General features: G+C 43.1%; 1 protein-coding gene across 2 annotated transcripts in view; it reads left to right on the top strand.

The window, feature by feature from the left end:
- The first annotated feature begins 13,101 nt into the window (after positions 1-13,101).
- Positions 13,102-23,088, top strand: part of TOX (thymocyte selection associated high mobility group box) — a 334,182-nt gene continuing 324,195 nt past the window's right edge. The window contains exon 1 of one of the 2 annotated variants that reach the window (XM_002710517.5): positions 13,102-13,420. In XM_002710517.5, the coding sequence (XP_002710563.1) occupies positions 13,319-13,420 (102 nt within the window). In that variant the 5' untranslated portion in view covers positions 13,102-13,318. The remainder of the gene's footprint in view (positions 13,421-23,088) is intronic. The other variant, XM_017341319.3, reaches the window with a different exon arrangement.

Raw genomic sequence — 23,088 nt, 5'->3', positions numbered from 1 at the left:
AGGTCACTTGTTGCTAGGGGTTGAGTGTTGGTAGTGAGTATTGACTGCAAAAGGAGCTCAGTGGAAGTTTTTGAACTCCTGGAGGTTTTCATATTGTGATTGAACAGTAGTTCATGAATGCATACCTTTCTCAAAACATCAAATTTTATTTAATATCAGTAGGTTTCATTGTAAATCATTCCTTGATGGATTGCTTAAAAAAATCATGGTAAGTTTAGGTTACAACAAATACAAGTCTATAATCCCTTATCTGACACCCTACAGGTCAAATGTGTTTTGAAATTCCTAACTTTTTTAATTTCTAGAAGGTTATATAGTATATTACATTAACCCATTTAATGAAGAGTTTGAGACAGAACTCTATAATCAAACACAATAATATTTATGCACTAAGACAAAGGAATTTTCATTTAGCAGGATCAATAAAGTATGTAAAGTATCTCTCATTAGTACTAATTCAATGATGCTTCTAGGTTTTGCTGTTAATGTGTCATGAAACAACTTCAGATTTTCAAATTGTTTTGAGTTTCAGAATTGTGATTAAGGACCTATGGTCCTGTCTGCAGTAATTTAAAATGCTGGAGTTGAGGCTGAGGGAAAGGATTTCTGAAAGTTGTGAAAATATGTGACTAGAGAGAGAAGTGGATCACAGAGTGTCAATTAAATATTATCCTATATGTGTAATATATTATGTGTAATTCAATATTTTTCTGGAGATATACTAAATTGCACATAATCACATTTATATATTATAGCTACTGAGACAATAGATTGACAAAATCTGAGAAAAGAGGGTATCGAATCTCTCCATCTACAGTAAGAATCTCCTAAAATTGCTCATGCAATCTATACTATAATGGAAACAGTGTTTGAAAATCTTACTGTCCATGAAATATAACACAAAGCTATCAAAGTCAGGTGCTATATCAAAACCTTTCAAGGCCCTCCAACTCTCTACACACACCTTTAAAATAAGGTATTTGGCTAACTGTACACTGTTTCAATGATCTAACTACCTTTCTCCATCCTCTCTCACAGCTTCTAATACAGCTATCTTTCTACCTCCACCTGCACACCATAAAAATTACAGCAAAACCCAATTGTTCTGGTTGTGTCCCAACTTTTTTTTTTTATAAGATTTATTTATTTGAAAGTCAGAGTTAGGCAGAGAGAGGAAAGGCGGAGAGAGAGAGACAGAGGTCTTCCATCTGATGGTTCACTCCCCAATTGGCCGCAATGGCCAGAGCTGGATTGGAAGTGGAGCTGCTGGGATTAGAACCGACGCCCATATGGGATGCCAGTGCTTCAGGCCAGAGCATTAACCCACCTGCTTACAGCGCCGGCCCAACTAACTTTTGTCTTTAAAGCCTCTATCTGTCTTTGCTCATGACCTGTCCTTGCCCTCACCGCTCTTTTTGCAATTAATTTTCTGGCTTATTTCTATTCTAGAGATTATACATGTTTACAGATGCCATATAGAAAATATAAATGAGAAGCCGGCGCCGTGGCTCAATAGGCTAATCCTCCACCTTGCGGCGCCGGCACACCGGGTTCTAGTCCCGGTTGGGGCGCCGGATTCTGTCCCGGTTGCCCCTCTTCCAGGCCAGCTCTCTGCTATGGCCAGGGAGTGCAGTGGAGGATGGCCCAGGTGCTTGGGCCCTGCACCCCATGGGAGACCAGGAAAAGCACCTGGATCCTGGCTCCTGCCAGGATCAGCGCGGTGCGCCGGCTGCAGCGGCGGCCATTGGAGGGTGAACCAACGGCAAAAGGAAGACCTTTCTCTCTCTGTCTCTCTCTCACTGTCCACTCTGCCTGTCAAAAAAAAAAAAAAAAAAAAAAAAAAAAAGAAAATATAAATGAGTAAAGTAGTTAAAAGGGGAATGGAAAGCCAAGAACCTGAGCAGGATCAACAATAATTAACATATTAGAGGTCTTCAAAAGTTCATGGAAAAAATGGAGTTAAATATGTTCAGGGGTGGGTATTGTGGTACAGTGGCTCAAGCCACCTCTTAGGACACTCACATTCCATATTGGAGTGCCTCTGCTCCCAACCCAACTTACTGCTAATGTACTTGGGAGGAAGCAGATGTTTGCTCAATTACTTGCATCCCTGACGGCCATGTGGGAGACTCAGACAGCATTCTCTGCTATTAGTTTCAGCCCTGAACCAGTGCTGGCCATTGAAAGCATTTGGGTAGTGAACCAGCAGATTAAAACATGCTCGCTGTCTCTCTCTCTCATTTTGCTTCTCTAATAATTAAATACTTTTTAAAAGATACATTTATTTTGGTGCAAAAATGGGTTTTAAATTCTTAAAAATTTTATTTTTTAAATTTTTTAAAAATTTATTTTTTAAATGTTTATTTTCATTTGAAAGATAGAGTGACAAAAAGAGAGACAAAGAGAAACAGAGAGAGACCTTCCATCCCCTGATTTACTCCCCCAAAAGTGTGTAACACCAGGACTAGGCCATGCTGAAGTCAGGAGACCCGAACTCCATCTGGGTCTCCCACATGGGGAGCAGAGGTCCAAGCACTTGAGCTAATATCTGCTGCCTCACGGAATACATTAGACGGGAGATGGATCAGAAGCAGTATAGCTGGGACTTGAAATGGTGCTCTGTTATTGGCTATAGGTGACCCAAGTGGCAACTAAACAAACCTGCTATGCCATGATGACCTCCCTAGGTGCAGAAAATTTTTAAATACAAAAATCAATTAAAGACATTGTTATAGACAGTGGTTTTTATGTATAAGACTCTTAAAAACATAGGCAACAATGCAAAACTAGACAAATGGGATTATACCAAATGAAGAAGCTTCTGCATAGCAAAGGAAGCAATCAACAGAGTGAGAAGACAACTGACAGAACAGGAGAAAATATTTATAAGCTATTCATGTGACAAAGGGTTAACCTCCAAACTATGTAATGAACTAAAAAAAATAAAAAACTCAACGTCACTAAAATTAATCAAGTTATGAGATGGGCTAAGAGTCTGAATAGATATTTCTCAAAAGAATGAATGCAAATGGTAAACAAATACTGGAAAATCTGTTGGATTTCTCTAGCCATCAGGAAAATGCAAATCAAAAGCATGAGGTGTTATTTCACTCTTGTTAGAATGACTATTTCCAAAAGTACAAAAATAACCAATGTTGGTGAGGATATGGAGAAAAGGGAATACTCACTGTTGGTGGGAATGCAAATTAGTACAGCATCATGGAAAACAGTATGGAAGTTCCAGGCTAAAAACAGTAATAACTGTTTGGCCTAGTGTTTAAGCTCTGGTAGAGTACCAGTATCCCATATTGGAGTGCCTCGGTTCAAGTCCCAGGTCCAGTGCTGAATCTAGATTCCTGCCCGTGTACAACTGAAATGAAGCAGCTGATAACTTAAGCTGGGTCTCTGTCACTCATGTGGAAGTCCTAGGTTGAGTTCCCAGTGTCTGGCATTGGACTGGCCCAGCCTCAGTCATTGCAGACATTTGGGGAGTATACTAGTGAATCAGGATCTGCCCCTCCCACCCCGCCTCTCAAATAAGTAAATAAATTAAAAAATTTTAAAACTAACTGTTGAAATCTTTACTTAATGTATACTAAGCTGATCTTCTGTATATTAAGATAATCAAAAATGAATCTTGATGTGAATGGAAGGGGAGAGGGAGTGGGAAAGGGGAGAGTTGTGGGTGGGAGGGACGGTATGGGGGGGAAGCCATTGTAATCCATAAGTCATACTTTGGAAATTTATATGCATTAAATAAAAGTTTAAAAAAAAATTTAAAACTAAAGTTTAAAGAAAAACTAAAAATAGATCCTACTTCTAAGGCTATATCCCAAGGAAATGAAAGGTACACCTGCTCTCATGTCCGTTGCAGCACTATTCACAACAGCCAATGTATGTAATTAACCTAAATGTTCATTGGTAGATAAATGAATAAAGAAAGTGTGGTATATATACACAATGGGATATTATTCAGCCATAGAAAATGAAACCCTGACATTTGCAGCAAAATGAATAGAACTGGATATTATATTAAATGAAATAAGCCAGACATAAAAAGAGAAATACCACATGCTCTTTCTCTTATGTGTAAGATAACAATAATAATATAAATAATATACATTTTATATAAATATGGAATATTTATATGGGTACCAAAACATCCTAGGGTGAGTATAATAGGTTCTGGCATCTTGCAGCATGGTGCAATGACTATAGCTCATGCTACTGTGTTATATTCTTTATAAAGTCCTAGCATAGAGGAGCTAGAAGGCTCCAAACACAAAGAAAAGGAAATAGGCTAATTGGTATGATTGTTTTAGGTTGTGTGTATGTGTTGAAATATTGAGGGGTGCTTCTTAAAAATGCACAAGTGTTTCATGCTAATCTAAAATTAAAAAATATTTTGAAATTCATGCATATTTTTTCATAATACAAATTTCCCATGAGTATTTTGAAGATCCCTTGTTTGGGAGTGGTGTTGTATACAGCATCTCACATACAGAGGTCCCATTTGGTTTCTCTAGCTAAAAGTGAAATTAGACTCTAACAATACACATAAGCCAACATAGAGAACATGACTATTGTAACTCTGTTTCAGCTGACTTAATGAAGTGGAAGCCTTTACATGTCATGGCACTTTGTATCACTAAGTTCCTAAATTAACTCTTTCAGATACTAAGGAAAACTTTGCTGAATTGCTATCTCAGTCAGCTTGGACTGTTATAATAACAAAGACATCATAGACTGGGTGGCTTAAACAATTGAAATATATAACTGAAATATATTTTCTCACAGTTCTGGAGGATGAGATATCCCAGATTAAGGTGCCAGGTGGTGCAAGGTCTCTTCCTGGCTTATGGAAGGCTACTTTCTTACTGTGTCTTCACATGGGGGAAGAGAGAGAGAGAGAGAGGGAGAGGCAGAGAGCTCTAGTGTCTCTTCTAAGGGCACTAATCCTATTATGAGGGTCCTATCCTTATAACATTATATACATCTCATTATCTTCCTAAGGTCCCAACTCCAAATACCATAACATTGGAGGTTAGGGCTTTAACTCATGAACTGGATTTTGGGGGAACACAAATAGGTCTATGGCATTTGTCTTCTTGTAAAGAGGACTTTTTTAAAAAATGATTTATTTATTTATCTGAAAGGCAGAGTTACAGAGCAACAGAGGCAGAGAGAGAGGTCTTCCATCCACTGGTTCACTCCCCAAATGGCCACAATGGCCATTTGAATGCACCATTCTAAAGCCAGGAGCCAGGAGCTTCTTCCAGATCTCCCAGGCCATGGCAGAGAGTTGGATCAGAAGTAGAGCAGCTAGGACACAAACCAGTCCCCATATGGGATGCCAGCACTGCAGGTGGCAGCTTTATTCACTATGCCACAACACCTTCCCCTAGGACTTAAGAAAGAAAGAAAGAAAGAAAGAAAGAAAGAAAGAAAGAAAGAAAGAAAGAAAGAAAGAAAGAGAAATCGATGGTAAATAGGGGCTAGTGGCTAGAAGTCCTGTCATGGAGATTTAGTCCCTTCCCTCTAGGAGCTTATAATCGGCCTCAAATACATCAATACAAATAGGCACGTTCAAAGGCCACTAGGGACAAGATAGAAATGTTAAAGCCATATATGAGTCAACTAATAGCTAATCATGTTAAGGAAAGATCAAGTGTAAGTGCATTTTTAGTGGAAGCAGTACCGATTCTTGGGGAGATCATGCAGGAAGAGAGTAAAGAATCATGTTTACTAACCAACCCTGGAAGATTTCATGGGCCGCACAGGAATTCGGTAGGAACTATTAGCCCAACTGGGAAGCTGGTAGTCCCTTGCTGTCTTAAAAATATGTGATTTTTGAATTAGTGAGTTGAAAAATATTTTTAAAGTACACTAGTCGGGTAGAAGGATTCTTTTTCTTTCATATTATCTCTGAGATCATTCTGAAAGGCTATCTCTGTCATGTGGGACTCCATTCCACAAAACCAACATTCTAAGCATGCATTAATCAGTACAACCCCTAGTGTTACATCATATATTATATTTTGCCTGCAAATTCGGGTTTTTTGTTATTGCTATAATTATTATTATTCTTTATTTTTTGGTAACTAATGTCCTTGAAAACATATAGGATAAGGCTGGTGCCTCTGCTCACTTGACTAACCCTCCGCCTGCAGCGCCAGCACCCCGGGTTCTAGTCCCGGTTGGGGCACCGGATTCTGTCCCAGTTGCTCCTCTTCCAGTTTAGCTCTCTGCTGTGGCCCGGGAAGGCAGTGGAGGATGGCCCAAGTGCTTGGGCCCTGCACCCCATGGGAGACCAGGAGAAGCACCTGGCTCCTGGCTTCAGATCGGCGTGACACACCAGCCGTGGCGGCAATTTGGGGGGTGAACCATTGGAAAGGAAGACCTTTCTCTCTGTCTCTCTCTCTCTCACTGTCTAACTCTGCCTGTCAAAAAAATATTTGGAATAAGATCTATTTTTTTAAGAAAGCTTTTTCAGACTTCAGAACTACAAGACATTTCCTAGTTCATTGTCTAGATGCACTTCACTGTATGCTTCCCAAAATTTGTGACTACTGAAGCCCCATTAAGATGACTGGAGTAGCTGGCGCCACGGCTCTCTAGGCTAATCCTCCACCTTGCGGTGCCGGCACACCGGGTTCTAGTCCCGGTTGGAGTGCCAGATTCTGTCCTGGTTGCCCCTCTTCCAGGCCAGCTCTCTGCTGTGGCCAGGGAGTGCAGTGGAGGATGGCCCAAGTGCTTGGGCCCTGCACCCCATGGGAGACCAAGAGAAGTACCTGGCTCCTGCCATCGGATCAGCACGGTGCGCTGGCCGCAGCAGCCATTGGAGGGTGAACCAACTGCAAAAGGAAGACCTTTCTCTCTATCTCTCTCTCTCACTGCCCACTCTGCCTGTCAAAAAAAAAAAAATAAATAAATAAATAAATAAATAAATAAAAAAAAAAAAGGTGACTGGAGCTAGGTTCAAACTCTGCCCACGCAATCTTATCAAGGGAGGCATATTTCAAGAAGAGTGTCAGTAGGGGCACAGGTGATGACAAACTTTCACTGGTTGCAGAGATTTTAAAATCAGTGCTATGAAGAGCCCACAGCTCTCCTTTGGCGAGTTGTTCAGGATCACGCGGCACCGCAATGGGAGGATTCTTTTCATGTGTGACTAAATCACCCACACTCCAGCATTACGTCCAACTCCTCATCAGTGGTTTGTGAAAGGACTCTTGAAATACATGACTTGAAGACATGATGTTGCCTCTCAGTACTGCTCTCTCTAGATCAGCCCTTTAATCTTTCTTAAAGGTCTCCTTTTCTGATCCTTTAATCATCTCTATGGTAAAATGATCAGAAAAAAAAAAAAAAGAAAGAAAAAAAGTTCCCATCCCCTTTTGTCCCACTCTAGATGTCAGTACTGATCAGTAGATGTCCTGAGAGTCACATTCTATATTTTTCTACTCAAGTTTAAGGGGCTTCAAAAACTTGGTGGAAAATGGAATTAAAAGACAATGTGCATTTTTCCATGAACTCTTCAAAGCCCCATCTTACCTTTCCTGTTTAAATTGAAATGCTGCTTGCTGATTCATCATCCCTTTTGGAAAAAACAGCAATAACAAAACATAGCAATGAGCAGATTTCAAAACAAGATGTGGAGTGTACACACAAACCAGAATTGCCTGCTTTCTTTGTAATACTCTGGTTCCATTTTGGGCCCCTGTTGCACAGGAAAATATGAGCCTTGATTATCCATTTTCCCCAAAATAGCATTTACTAAGACAGGAATATTAACTCAGGTAAGCAAAATGATTGTTCCTTTCATCTCAGCAATTCCACACCTACTCACCTTCCAATTGACTTTTCATAGAATATTAGTTTGCATTAAAAAAAAAATCCAGTTAATTGCATTGGAAAAACACTTCACTGCCATGCTCCAGGCCGATACCATGTTGCAGCTGCTCCTATTTAAGGGATAATTGTAGCCTCACTCTTCTACAAGGAACTAATTCTGATTTTGAAAGGATTTGTCCTCACAGTTTATCCTGATGAGAGAGGACTGGATTATTGCCGTGTAAAATAGCTGAATAGTCCTATTATAGCTATTATGCCACAAATGTTGTATATTGTTGAAGATCAAAGTACTGTACCACACTCAGTGGTGAGATGTACAAGCATGGCACACTTCCCATATTATGTAAAAAAAAAAATACTGCATTTTATGAGTCATTTAGTACCATGTGAGGTATCTGTAGACCCTGTATCATTTCCTTCAAACTTTCCTCATCATTCTGAAATCCTTTATTTTCTGGTTGAAAGACTTACAATCTAGTCATTTCTCACTAGTTTCCCCAGGAAATAAACTTCAGTACTTTGGGTTCTTCCATTGCAATATAGCAGTCATTGCATATCATTGTATTTTACATTAAAATTGTTTCAGGAAAATTTTAAATGATCCTGGACACTTGTAAATTCTAACTGCTAAGTTGAGATAATGTAATCATTTCCCCTCAAAGTCATTAATGACATATGTATATACATTAATATTAGTATAGCTTAATATGATGTGTATATACATATAACATTAATGATTTTGATATATATGTATATGTAAAATATGTAATATGTATAGGGCTGAGTGCCAATTACCTTCTAAGAAAGTAATTTGCTATTTCACCCCAAAACTTCATTGGAACCACATACATAAAAGATACCTTGTAAGACAAGGTGGCTCATATGTAGTGCCAAAGGAATGGTCTTAAAAAAGAATGAGACTTTGTTTTACATTAGAAAGATTGTGACATCAGCTATCACTAAAAAAATTCACCCTTAAACTGGGAGAGGTCAGTGAAGGACTGTTGAATATTAATTTTGTTATGTAACATGGCAGGCTTTGATTTTAGTTTTAATACTTGGTATTTCAAAATCAAGTCTTCTATATGAGATTTCATTAGCATAGTCAATCTAGAGAGGGCTTCCACCCCTGAAAAAAAAGCTAACTCAAAAATGTAACAAAAAGTGCTTGTCAGGAAGTGCCATTTTTTGTTGAGTGATTTTTTTACAAGACTCTCATAAATCACAGATAGGATTAGCTGTCTAGTGGATATTTGCCTCAAAGTAACACATTCTGTGTATGTGATTTGGAGACATTACTGCAAGATTTAGGACTTCCCTACATAATACAAAGAATCAGTAAACATAAAATGTGTTCACCAAAAACAACTGCAAATTTGAAAACACAACAACTTAGGAAACTCTAACTACAATAAAGATGACTAATGTTGAGGGAACCAAAAAAAATGAAATGTTCATAAGTATTGGTTAGGCTTTCCAATGCAATCTGTAACATTAAACTACACAGTGAAATTCAATGTAACGAAATTAGGACCAGTCTATGAAAGTAGATATCTTACAATTTGGAAGCCTCGATGTTATTCCATTAGTCCTAGTAAGAAGATGTGAGGTTTTTTTTTTTTTTTTTCCCTAGACACAAATCTTTTTGCTGATTAGAGTTTGTGAAGTTCCCAGATCAGGTGAATAAATCTTTACTTTGATCTATACTAAAAAAAAAAAAAAAAGAAAAGAAAAGAAAAGAAAAAAAAAGAAACTGGGTAAATTGCCAAACTCTTTCGAAAAAGGCATTGCAGACAGTGGGGTGTGAAGAGTGGTGATCTTCTATGTCCCCTTGTCAGTACCGATGCAAATATGACAATGGCCTATTTATTAAAGTTTTGTGATTTTAACATTTTCCTTTGTGCTTACTTTCTCTCTCCTTAGAGACCAGTGGCTCTAAATCATTTCTGAAAACTAAAACCACTGGAAAATCCAGCTTTCAAAAATTGTTATGCCCAGGTACTACCCTAAGTGAATGGAGAATCTATTAAGGTGGATCCCAGGCATAAGTGTTTTTTTAAACTACTTAGATGAGGCCACTGTTCAAACTTGGACAAGAGGGGTGGGAGTTGTGATGCTTCAAGCTAAGAAGCCACTTCACTCATCCCGTTTCAGAGTGCAGGTTCAAGTCCCACCTACTCCACTTGCAATTCTGCTTTCTGCTAATGATTGTTAGAATACAAGGAAGGCAGCTGATTGTCCAGGTGCTTGAGTTCTTGTCACCCACATGGCAGATTCTGAAGGAGTTCCTGTTCTCCTGGCTTTGGCCTGGCCCAGCCCTGGCTATTGGAAGCAACTGGGGGAGTAAACCAGCAAATGATTGATCTCTGTCTCTCCCTTTCTCTCTCTTTATTTCATTGTACCTTTCAAATAAATAAGTAAATCTTTTTTTTAAGTTGGAGAAGATTACTCTAGAAGACTATAAACTCATCTAAAGCATGAATTGTGTTAAACAGTTTTTTTTTTATGCTCTCATCTCAAATGTACACACAGTAGAAAGCATTAGCTTTACAAGGCTATCGGCTTTGTTGATAATATGCAAAAAAAGAATGAATGAATGAATGAATGGTTAAACTCAGCCACTATATGAAACTAAATGTTGTAGAAATTGAAAAGTAACACAATGTCTCTACTCTTTCATTTTACAAATTACAATTTACTCCAAGGCTTAGCTAATCAGCCTTCCCCATGTTTTTACTGATGGAAATATACGTCAGGCCTTGGGAAGAGCATTATATACAGAGTATTTGTTTAGCTTACACTGAAATGACTGTTTGGTGTACTCGCTTTGTGTAAGTGATTAGGGTTGACAGTTTTACTTCCAGTGGCTCCTACTCCCACCCGTGACACCATGCCACACATACTAGCTTGACTTCATACACTTCATATGGAAAAAACCAGACCATGGATTAAGTAGAGGGATGCTTGAGTTCCATGCGTTTGGCTTTTCCGTTAAGGCAGAGGACAGTGGGAAGTATGTGGGGACATCATTATGTCCTAGGTGTCAGGATGCTGATAGAAACATTGCTCTAGCCTTGAACCATTTCATGTTCCTGATGCTCACAGGGGTCCTCAAGCAGAAATCAATTATGGATGCCAAGAAAGTTTCTAAAAATCAAGTTTGGAGATCATGGGCTATGTTGTTAATAAACATTTGGTTGATGACATTTAAGCTTAGGAATGTCTAACTTGAACTCATATTTTTAAAACTATTATAATGCAAGAAAGTACAGGCACATTTTAGCATGTACAATCTAATTTTTGAAGCAGGTATCATAAACCACAAAACTTCATTTACGTGTTATTATAAGCGCCTTTATTAGGAGGAAGAGTACATTTGCTCTTTCTTACTTTACTCTGTATTTGGAGAGGAATTCTTTTTCTTATTGATCTCTCTTCCCACTCCAAACTCCACTGTGTCAATCTCGCAGGGGCAGAGCTGTTTTTGCTACTTAGGAAAATGTTAAAGGAAGAAAGAAAAGCACTGACGGAAGAGATAAAGGACGTAAAAAGTGCGAAGCAATGCTTCACAAAAGGTTCCTGAAAGAAATCTTGCTTGGAAGAGACGTCCAGGGATGTTCATCCGATCATCTCTCACAGACTTCACAGATACCCCTCCCCAAGTCTCTGCTCGTTTCTGACAGGCACTGTCAATTAGCAGGGGAATAGACAAGAGCGTTGGGAAAGTTGCACAGAGCAGCTCACAATCACCTCGCACTAGAAGGGCGTCGGGGTGGCAAGATGTTCTCTGGGTCCTCTTTGGCGCCTGAGACAAGCGGGACAGATGAAGAACTTGCGGGCTCCTTGGCAGAGTCTCGGGTCCTGCGGTGCCGGGCTGCTCCCTCCTGTGAAGGGGCCATCTCTTCGCTTCTACCTGGACTTCCCACCGAGGCCACTGGTCCCCGGGAAAAAGTCTGTTGGACAGCGGCTGAGAATGCAAACCATCCCAACCACCTAGGAGACGCGAAGTTGCTAGACGCGAAGTTGGGGAGGCTAAAGCGGGAACACTTGCCTAGAGAGGTCCTCCTCCCACTTACCCACCAGGAAAATGGGCAGGTTGACTTCAGGTCTTGCGTGCATCGACAGCCAGGAGTACACTGGGCGTCCAGCTGCACAGAGGAGAATCCCACTTAATGTTTCCCCTCTAGCCAAGGCGTGTGCTGATAAGTGTTTCCTTTCTTATCCCGCGAATTACCGCTGTGGTCTTTTGTGAGACCCCCCCTCCCCCGCCTCGGGCAGCCTTACTTTGCCTTCGCAAACCCTCCAATGGGACACGGATAGCGGAGAGGTGCGGGCTGGAAGCGGGAGAGAGCAACGGATCGGGGGGCGACTCTTACATTCGGTCCACCCCCTGGCGGGCAGCTCCTCGCCCTGCGGTCGCCTGCCGTCCCCCGGACAGTCGCCAAGGCACAGCACACACAGGGGTCGCGCTCCCTGCCGGTTCTCTGGCCCCCAGGAGCGGCGCTGAGCTAAGAAGCCACCTCCACCGGGTTAAGGGGTGGGGTGCAGGGACACGGCTTGGGATAAACACGACAGGGGTACTTGGGGGCGTGTGGAGAAAGGGGCGGAGCGGGCCGCAGAGGGGGCAGGGGAGTGGGGTGGGGCCGGGGCGGGCCCGGGGGCGGGGCTGCGGGTCGGGGTGTGCCACAGCGCCCCCTCGCTGCGCGCTCCCCGCCGTGCCCTGAGGCAGCCGGTGGCTCCAACTCGCCAGCCCCTTTGTGTGCACCGCACTGGCCCTGAGGAGCTAGGCTCCCGCACCGTGCAGGCTCCACCGGGTCCCGCCGCTTCTGCCCCGGCCCGGCCGTGCTCTCCTCCTCCTCCTCTGCTTTTCCCTCCTCCAGCTCCGGCCCGGAGCTGCAGCCTGTGGGCCGCGAGCAGCCCGCGTCCCGCGCGCTCCCCACCCCGCCCGGCCTGGGGCGCTCTCCCGCTCCTGCCCCGTCCCTCTCTGGAGTGCCCCCCTCTCCAGTCCCGGGCCTCCAAGGTGGAGAAAATAAACTCAAAGCAGAGCAACTTAGAGTCTCCAATAAAACGCCCAGGACCTAGAGCCCGCGCGCGTGTGCCGGGCGGCGCGGGGCGCGGGAGGCGGGGATGGCGGGGCGGGGGACAATGAGCGCATGAAGTTACCTGCCCGGCAGCGGCGGCGGCGGGGCCGGGAGGCGGCGGCGGAGCAGGCTGCGCGCTCGGCGCCGACGGGTGCGCGCCGCGGCTTGGGGGAGAGTTGAGCGCTTTTCCCCCCTCTTTTTTTTTTTTTTTTTTTTTTTCTCCTCTTCTTCTTAAACAAACCACAAACGGATGTGAGGGAAGGAAGGTGTTTCTTTTACTCCTGAGCCCAGACACCTCTCTCTGTTCCGTCTAAGCTTGTTTTGCTGAACACTTTTTTTTTTCAAAAAGGAAAAGAAAAGGAGTTGCTTGATGTGAGAGTGAAATGGACGTAAGATTTTATCCACCTCCAGCCCAGCCCGCCGCTGCGCCCGACGCTCCCTGTCTGGGACCTTCTCCCTGCCTGGACCCCTACTATTGCAACAAGGTGAACGCTCTGCTTTTGTTTCCACCGTGTTCTTGCTGCTCGGTCCCGGGAGGGGGGCGGCGGCGGCGGGGCCGGCTCGGCGGACGGGCCCGGTGCGGCGGACGGGGCCGACGCGGCGGAGGTCGGTCCCGGGAGCGCTCGGCTCGCAGTCCGCTGCAGCCCAGCGTGCGCGTGGGTAGTAAATATTGTAGAGCAGCTCCGGGGGTTTGCCAAACACCACGACGGTGCGGAAAGTGACACGATTTGCTCGGATTCTTTTCCTTCCTGCTGTTCGCGACTAAGGATCCTGGCTAGGTGTGACTGGGGAGCGTTAAAAAAATAAATAACAGAAAGCCTCAGAATACTTTGGGGGTGTGTCTGGGGTCCCGGAACGGAGGCAGAGTGAGAGAATTCTGTGTATTTTCCAGTTCCCGCTCTGCCTCTCTCCCTGTCGCGGAAAGCTGGGGGCTCGTGGCGCCGCTTCTCTGCCCAGCTCGAGTTGCCCGGGAACAGTCAGAGTCGGGGTGCCGGGACACCGGGAGGGGGTCCCCCGCTGCCCGCCTCCCCCCTCCCCGCGCGCTGTGAAAATTGTCACACAACTCTTTTGTGTTCTCGGGACCAGTCTGGGCATAAGAGCCCCGAGTTCGGACGCTGGTCAGCCCGCCGGGGCGCAGCAGGCGAGCTGCATCACGGTTTGGGGAGCAGCACCGGTTTGTGGGGTGCGCGCAGAAATTGCAAGTTTGTTGCAGGCTGGGCGAGCGAGTAGTGCTCAGGTCCGTAGCTCCTGCACTGAGCACCGGATTGAAGTGGCTGCGCTGTACCCACGGCCCGCTTACCCCGGGAGCCAGGGCCCGGCTAGGGACCCGGGGCCAGACAGATCATGCCGGTGACCTGGAGTAGGGAACGCTGGCCCGGATTGCTACGGAGCTCGGCTGGACCATGGGGTAGACCGTGAGGGGTTACTCATCCGGCTTCTCTAACTCTCAGCCTGGAGAGAGAAGACACGCAGGGACAGGCCCCCAGAGCAGCCAAGGGGCCACCGATGTCGCCGCCTTGGGCTTGTTGGACGTGTCTAAGCGTCCCGCGGGATGACGGCTGCCGCGGAAAACTGGCTTCTCTGAAACGCGGCCCGGGCCTGAGGATGAACCCGCTTGATCCTCACAGCCCCTGCAGGCACTTGCGGGCCGACCCATCGGTGAATTCCTCGGGAAGAATCCTTGAGACTCCCAAGCCTGGCCTGGTGACGAGTCATCCCAGAACAGCTTTTATTTATTTATTTATTTGTCCCACGCGGTACAGAGGTATTTAGCGTGCTCGCGTGCTTAGACCCTGGGCTCCGAGCTGCGAGTCTCGGTCAGCCGGGACACACACGCGCACGCTCTCACACAGCGGTGAGCGAAGTGAGCCACAGACATTCCCCCCGCCGAGCAGCGCCTCGGTGCAGTGCCGCGTGTGCGACCCGCGGACTGGGCTGTGCAGTGCGCCGGTGGTGTTGGGGCGGCTTGGAAAACAGAGAGATCTCGTGCTAGGCAAGGCAGAAAGGCATCCATCACACTGGCAGCCTTCCGCGAGGGGCGAGTGGAAAGCTACGGGGAACTTTGGCAAGCGCAGACAGGAGTTTGTGCGGTGAAGTTGCATTGTTTGCTGGTAACATACTTCCAACCTGTGTTGCCTTCACTTACAAGGAGTGTGTGCTTGCTCCCTTTCATTCTGCTAATCACAATGCTGTGACTACTTCTATTAACAAAATCAGTCCTGTCTTGGAGAGCAAAAGATACCCACAGCAGTTACAAAACCATTTTGGCAATGAAACAGGACAAATCTTGTAAAGTTTATCAGTGATGTTAGGCTCCAAAAAGGAGCTAATGAGTGGGATACACATTTCACTTGTCATTTCTTGTGATTGTAGGGTCAGATTTAATTTAAAAGTTAAATGCCTTGGAAAATCAGGAATTACTTCAATATATTAAATCATTTTCCAATTAAGCGCTTTAAATAATTTTAGTGGATTGTGCTGTGAATTGAATAAATTAATTTAGAAAGTCCTCAGAATTTCTTTACTAGCTCATTGAAGTTCCTTTTAAGTCATCCAGTGTATAAGAAGCAAACTGTTCTTTTTAAATGCAAATTAGCCACCCTTTCTATAGACTAGTTGCAAGTCTTCTTTCTATTTAACTACCCAGGGAATAATGGATTTTTAAAAATGCAAAGTCATAAGACATGCTTCTAATAGTAGGAAAAGACTTCATGGAAGTGTTTCTCCAGGGACCCCCTTCTCCTGCCCAACCCTGTGTGTAGCAGTCCATCAAATATATTTGTCACTGATCCCTGATTGTATTAAATGTCCTGAGTAGGTTTCTGGGCCCCACAAAGCCCAGGCACTTGTGTTTTCTATTGCATCATGATCAGCGTGGGGACAAAAATCTCTGGCCAGCCCCACTGTTTTAGTAGCTTAGACTGTATTCAGCCAGCATTCACTTCCTCCATGACTCAAGAGGATTTGCAGGAATACTGGAGGAGGGTAGAAGTTTGTAAAAGACGGAGGAAGAAATCGGGATCTCCACTGAGTAGAAAGAAGTCCCATCAGACTTCCCCAAAGGAGAATACTGCAGAGTAAAGGTTGTCTCCTTCAGAGGTGCGATGAGCATGTAGTTTGTCACCAGTAACAGTCACTTTGTCAGCCCATTTGTTTAAATGGGGTGATAAGATCATAAGTTACTAATTATCTTTATTTTAAACCTGTCAACACTTTCCTAAAGTTGGTGTGCTAAATCCCTGTGGAACCAGTATCTTACAGTGCTTCAGTATCATGCAACTGGAACTAGAGTTGCCCAGTGATGTTTTTTGCATGTCAGAAGAGACCCTAATCTAGAAAATGAATATCCTCTTCCTGAAGCTTTTCTAAACTAAAACGTGATTGTTTTGTTCTGCAGACACTTTCCAGTACTGCTGCTCTATAGATTGCCAAAACACTACTTATGTTTTTCAGTTAATAAACTCCGTAGGAGGCATTTTTGGAAACAGTTTATTCTAGTATTGCTCTGCTGTAAGAGCACATTGCATTATGAACACATCACTATGCAAACTGACCTCCATTTCTACATAGCCCACTGCGGGGACAATGCGAATGATGTTGGTAATGGCAAGTGTGCGAGGCATCCCTTTTACAAACAGCCAGAATGGATGGCATGGTGCTGTATATAGGTCAGCCTTTGAAATAGTAGCGCAGCTCCCAGACTGGACAGAAACACACAGGCTGGAGGGAACAGTGTTCACCTCTTACAACTTAAAGCGTGATTATATTTCAGACATTGAAAGATGGGTATCCTAGTGGAGTTTCATCTAATTAGACTATTTTAAGTAACATTGTATCCCTTAATTGAACTGAATGTTACCAAAAGAAATTGGATTAAATGAGCTCACAATTGGAGTTCAGTAGTAAAATGTAGTCCTATTTTTTGTTCTAGTTGAAGATGTCAGACCGTCAGTTTAAATATATACCTACAGAGTAATAACAGCCCCTTTCCGTTTTTCAGTACAGTGTCATTTCTAAAGATTGTTTTCACTGATTTTATGCTAAAATAGGACAAAGACGTGGCACTTTTTCCTTTGTACAATGATGTGCTGTGTTCAGTTATTGCTCAGTATCTGCCCACATAAGGAGTAGTAATACAATTATGTTATGACATGGCTAATGACAGGGATGCTGACCTCGGCCAGCAGTGGGAGGGGGAATAATGGGCCTTACTGTTCTCAGCGGTTGCTTTTGTGGAATCACGTCCTGCATCTTTCTTTGGTGGATTTAGAAACAAGGAAGTTCAAAACACAAATCCACGCTTAAGACCAGTTATAAACAGAAACAAGAATAATAGGCATTTGCAATATTGGGCTTTTGTCACTGAAATAAAGAAGGACAGTGCATACTCTTCCCACATAAACACAGGAGGGAGGGCCCACTTGTAATCAACTGTGTTTGTAAACAGCAGAGCCACCATTGGACATTTGATAACTTTTGAGAAAAGCAATATTCATTGTGGGATGAGTCTCTGCAGACTCTCCTTTCAGCCGATTCAGAGTGCATTATGCATTGTACTTTAATGTGGCAAAACTCATCATATCTAAAATGCAGGACTTGCAAGCTCATTAAAATGGAGTCATTACTACTTTGATTAATAAATTTAAGAAAAAGGAAGAAGTTGGGAGGAGGGGGGAAAGTAGGAGGTGGAGAGGAAGGGGGCGGGTTATAAGCAATTTAGAGCATCATGCTTGATTAGTTCTCTATCCACCTCTGTAACCCTCCGTAGCTTCCAAGACTTTGGGAAATTCATACTTAATCACTTCTACATCATTTATATGATTAAAACTCCCCTAGGAGTTTTATTAGCTGGCACCTTCCACAGGTTTGAAAGCTTTAAATAAATTTATAGGTCAGAAAGAGCATATAAACCAAGCCATCATATGTCTTTGGCCACTAAAGCAGATATCATATAAAACCCCTAAATGTAGCTGTCTTGACTTTCTGGGACAATTTTGTGTCACACATTCTAATTTTCAACATCTATGCAAAAAAAAGTATAGTTTTAAGCTTTGGAGAGATCTGATGTTATTTTTAACATAGCATATGTGGTTTAGTATTCTCACAGTTTATCATGTATTTTAAAAGTTACTGAATGATGATATTAAGGAGAAATTTGACATTTTGCTTAGTTAAAAAAGCATAACTCATATTAAAAATCTAATTGAATGTTTATTATAGATTTGTTTCTGAATAATGTGATTGCAAGGGGATCAAGAACAATAGAAAGAAATAAAAGTACTAGAAACGAAAGAAGTCAGGAAATTTCCAAGTGTTACAGTGGCCTCCTAAGTCCCCATCTGGGTCTTTAATGTTGGCTTTAGTTGGCTTTGGTGTATAGGACAAATTTTGGTAGTCATACTTGTGTGTGTGTGTGTGTGTGTGTGTGTGTGTGATGGACTCAAAGAAAAGGAGCGCCTAGACAACTGGGGGTAGGATTGTTGGGATCTAGAACCTTGGATGATTTATTCCAGCACTTTGCAACGCTTTGCTAGGACAATAAAAAGTTGGAAAGACTCTGGGGCTATTTCTCCAATTACTTGGGATCCTTGATTCTGCTGACTGTCTTTCTGTGTGCATGGGGCCTCATACCTCCACGTCCTTCTACAACTGCCTCCACTCCTTGGGCACCCTTACCCTTGCTACTCTCCTCCTCACTCTTACTCTTTGAAACTAAGAAGTCTAAACCTTCTGATCTTCACTCTCCTTCCCCTCCCCAGGTGCTCCCCTCACCTTTGTTGTGGCTGCCAGGCTCCCATGTCTGCTTACCATCGCCCTTAGAGTAACCATGTACTCCCATTCCCTCTTGTTCTTCCAGTCATCTTATCCTGGTTTCTGGTTCCTTGCGATCTCCCAACCCTCAGGCCCATTTTCCCTTGTTAAGATCCTGGATGATGCTGTTCTTCCCCCCATCTCACTATGGGAATGACTGCCATAGAGCCCTACAACATTAGATCAAGGAAACTTAGATAGGTGGAGAAGAGGCCAAATACCATGGCAGCTATTTCAGAACCGTGGTCTCCCCACTGAGCCCCCCAACTTACACAGTGTATTTAGAACTCAGGGACAAGCTCCTTAAACATTCTTCGTTCAAAAAATTTTATTTGGATGGCAGAATTGTATGAAAATGGAATTGGGACACTTTGCTGGCATGCAGTAAGCGAGGTGGGTTATACTTACAGAGAGTACACAAACTGGCTTGCTTGTGCATTCTCACTAGAATAAACAACCGTAACTAAAATGGGGATAATTGGCCATGCAGAAAGTATTGAACTAGTTAAATTCAGGTCACTTAATACCCTATGCTGTAGCTATCCAAATGTGAATCTGAAGATTTCTGGGAAGTTCTAAGGGAGAATGTTTCTCTTACCTCTCAAAGATTGGAAAATGTAGTTGTCATCAGTTGATTACACATTAACAATTACATCCTCAAAATAATACCAACTGTTGTTTTGAGTTAAACTTATATTTTGTGCACCCAAATCCAAGCACCTAAAATTTATCCTTTGCAGAGACCCAAAGATTGTGGAACACTATAGCTATTAAATGCTGTGGCCCTGATGATCATAGCCATTGTTGCTGCCCACAAGATGCCTCCACTGAAGCACTTAAATACTTAAAAATTCTCCCTTGTTTGTTTAAAATCCATGTTTACAAAGTGTAAATTTTACCAACTTTAAAGATACTATTTTCCCTTTCATTTACTTCTACTTTGGAGTTGTCTATTTCCTTTTTTTTTCTTAAATTTATATTATTGTTTTGTATTTTAAAGGCAATTTGAGAGAGAGAGAGAGAGTCCCATCTGCTTATTTACTCCCCAGATATCCACACCACATCAACAGCTGGGTTTGGGCCAGGCCAAAGCCAGGCACAGTGAACTCAATCCAGACCTCCCATATGGGTGGGAGAGATGCAAGTACATGAGCCATCACCTGCTGCCTCTGAGGCTGTACATTTGCAGGAAACTGGAACCAGGAGTAGAGCCAGGACTCGAACCCAGGCAGTGTGATATGGGTGGGATGCAGTGTCCCTAGCTGCTTCTTTACTACTATGCCAAATGCTTGCTCCAGTATATTTTCAATAGATCTTTTCCTTTGCATGTAATCTTTTCTGAATCGGTAGCCTGTGGTCCCCCTTGGTTGATAGTGAACTATGTTAAACAGGCTGTCTGCTAGGAGACCAGAGTGCCAAGCTGATGCAGCTTACATCTGCCCTAATGAATTTGATTTTTTTTTTGTTTTAAAGCTGCATGCCAAGTTTCATCCTGAAGAGCGATTTCTCATTAAAAACAGTTGAGTTATAAACTGCTTAGAAATGTGGTTTATAATGGAAGTGCCAACAGACTGTTAATTATAGCAGTTCTTCCATAATACTCTGAGACATGGAATTCACATTAACCTGAATGAGCTTTTCCTGGTTATAACATATTTCTCCCTATAGCATTCATTTTGAAAATGGGAACATTATATTGCTCTGAGCTTGTATGTTGATGGTGCAATAGAAAAGATGAGAGAGAGGGTATTGCCAGAAAGAAACTTCTGCTTTTTTGTGAAAGAAGATATCAATGTTTTTCTAGATCTCTTTAGTTTGATCTATCACAAGTTTACCTTACTTGATGGAAAAGATTGAGTTTTTTTACAAAGATTTATTTTATTTATTTGAAAGGCAGAGTTATAGAGAGAGAGAGAGAGAGAGAGAGAGAGATCATATATCTGTTGGTTCATTCCCCAAATGGTTGCAATGGCCAGAGTTGGGCCAGGCCAAAGCCAGGAGCCAGCAGCTTCTTGCTTATCTCTCACATGGATGCATGGGCCCAAGGATTTGGGCTGATTTTCCAGGAGCACTAGCAGAGAGCTGGATTGAAAGTGGTGCAGCCAGGACTCGAACCAGTGCCCATATGAGATACTGGCATCATAGGCGGCGGCCTCACCCTCTATGCTACAATGTCAGTCTCTGAAGTTAACTTTTAAAGCCATCTATATGGCTCTATTTTACTCATGAAAATTCATTATTAATATACTTGTTGTGCCAAAGGTTGTGAACCAAGGTCATAATCAATGATTTTTGTCCATTTTTTTCCATTTGGTAGTATCAAATGATTCTGCTTTCACCAAAAATATTTATTGTTGTCATTCTTGTGTTATGTTCTTTTAGAAAACTGTCTTGGGCCGGCGCCGTGGCTCACTAGGCTAATCCTCTACCTTGCGGCGCTGGCACATCAGGTTCTAGTCCCTGTCGGGGCGCCGGATTCTGTGCCGGTTGCCCCTTTTCCAGGCCAGCTCTCTGCTGTGGCCAGGGAGTGCAGTGGAGGACGGCCCAAGTCCTTTGGCCCTGCACCCCATGGGAGACCAGGAGAAGCACCTGGCTCCTGCCATCAGATCAGCGCGTTGTGCCGGCCGCAGCGCGCCGGCTGTGGCGGCCATTGGAGGGTGAACCAACGGCAAAGGAAGACCTTTCTCTCTGTCTCTCTCTCTCACTGTCTACTCTGCCTGTCAAAAAAAAAAAAAAAAAAAAAAACTGTCTTGAAAATACTTCTAATTAAATGAAAGCCATGGTTGTTTCATAAGAAACTTTGCTAGTGGACAAGAAAATATTGTGTGTTCTCAGTTACCATGGGGACTTCCAAGTTATTTGTGTCTTCTTCATAGGAGTGCTAACATCAGCTTCTGCAGAAGATGCCTTTTGATTAAAGTCTTGGATGTCACTCTTAGGGCCGTACCTGGTCAGAGAAATTGTGTGTGTGTGTGTGTGTGTGTGTATTTGGGCATCTGTGTGTATGTGAAGATGTGTGTGGTAATTCTGTATTTCTCAATATTTCCCAACTATATTTGTGGCCATAAATGTGTGAGAATGTATGTTAACGGCACATGCCATCCATATGGACCGCCATGGCAATGCAGGAAATCATGGCTACCAAGAATGCCTGCTCACCCCTCCCGTTGAAGAAACATAGCCCACTTTCACAGGAGTAGATGCTTTCCAGAATGCCTGGGCCTTCATTGGACATGTTATAATCAAGCAAGAGCAAAGAACCAGGTCATTCTGAGGAAAGCCGTAGGCCCTTCTCGAGAAAAGACTCAGTTCTGTTGAAGATTTCAGATAAAACCCGAGGGCCCTTAAACCTGTGTTGACTTACTCCCGAGACTAAGTAAACCTTACCACGGGAGGATGGGATTCCCTACCCCTTCTGTTCCCCATGTTCTTGAGGGCCCCCGTTGTTCCGTGTCTGATCAAAGTTCTGACACTAAACCCTTTCATCCCTCTGTGTCCCGTCTGTGTCCCAACCTTCCATGTATCCAGTAGAGAATATCATTTATATTTGTATCAAGGAAGCCTTACGAGAATTAAGGAGTCAACAGAGGTAAATTATTTTGAAATCCTGTGGTGAAAGGGGTTCAGAAATTCAAAGAATGGTAGATCTTAGCAAAATCCTGTACTCTGAGCTCATCGCTTCTATTTCTGCTAACCTAGTGGAATAAAAGTGTTTTCAAAAGTTGTAGACTAGTGATTCTTTCAGGATAGGAGTGAAAGAGATAACCTTTGCAGGGGGTCAAAGGTGAATTTGGGAAAATGGGGGATGTGTAGGTATCCTGTGTTATCTCGTTCTCTTTCATATACGGATAAGCCCCCCAGGGGGCCTCTTTTTCCATCTCTACAGGAGAGTCCATGCACCTAAGGAGAGATGCTGTTGCCTGTTTTGCAGTGTAAGAAGATAAGATAAAAGTTAAGGATAACTGCTCAAGGGAAAAATGCCCTGTGTGTGCTTCCTCATTTTGGGGTCGCAAACTTGCCTGTCTGTACCTTCTATGCATGATTAACGGATGAATGGGCCAACCGGGTCTTTAGATAGCCCAGTTACCCTGAAAGAGTATCTGTGAGCTTCCTGATTTCCTTATATCTTTTAATTTAATTAAATGGTTAATTTAAAAAATGGTGGGCAAAGTTGTATCCATTGGCATCTTTATACCACTGTAAAAACCAGCACTTCCTTTCTATGCCAATACCCCCTCAGCCTAAAATGCCAGTAACAATTGTATAAAGAGAAATGTTAATAATAAAGAGGCAGGATAACCTTTCAACAAAAAGTATATTTTATCATTTGGCAGATGCAGTC

This window comes from Oryctolagus cuniculus, chromosome 6 (genome assembly GCF_964237555.1).
Source record: "Oryctolagus cuniculus chromosome 6, mOryCun1.1, whole genome shotgun sequence".
In the NCBI taxonomy this organism is placed as follows: domain Eukaryota; kingdom Metazoa; phylum Chordata; class Mammalia; order Lagomorpha; family Leporidae; genus Oryctolagus; species Oryctolagus cuniculus.
The sequence above is the reverse complement of the archived record's forward strand: the minus strand, read 5'-3'. Positions and strand labels throughout refer to the sequence as shown.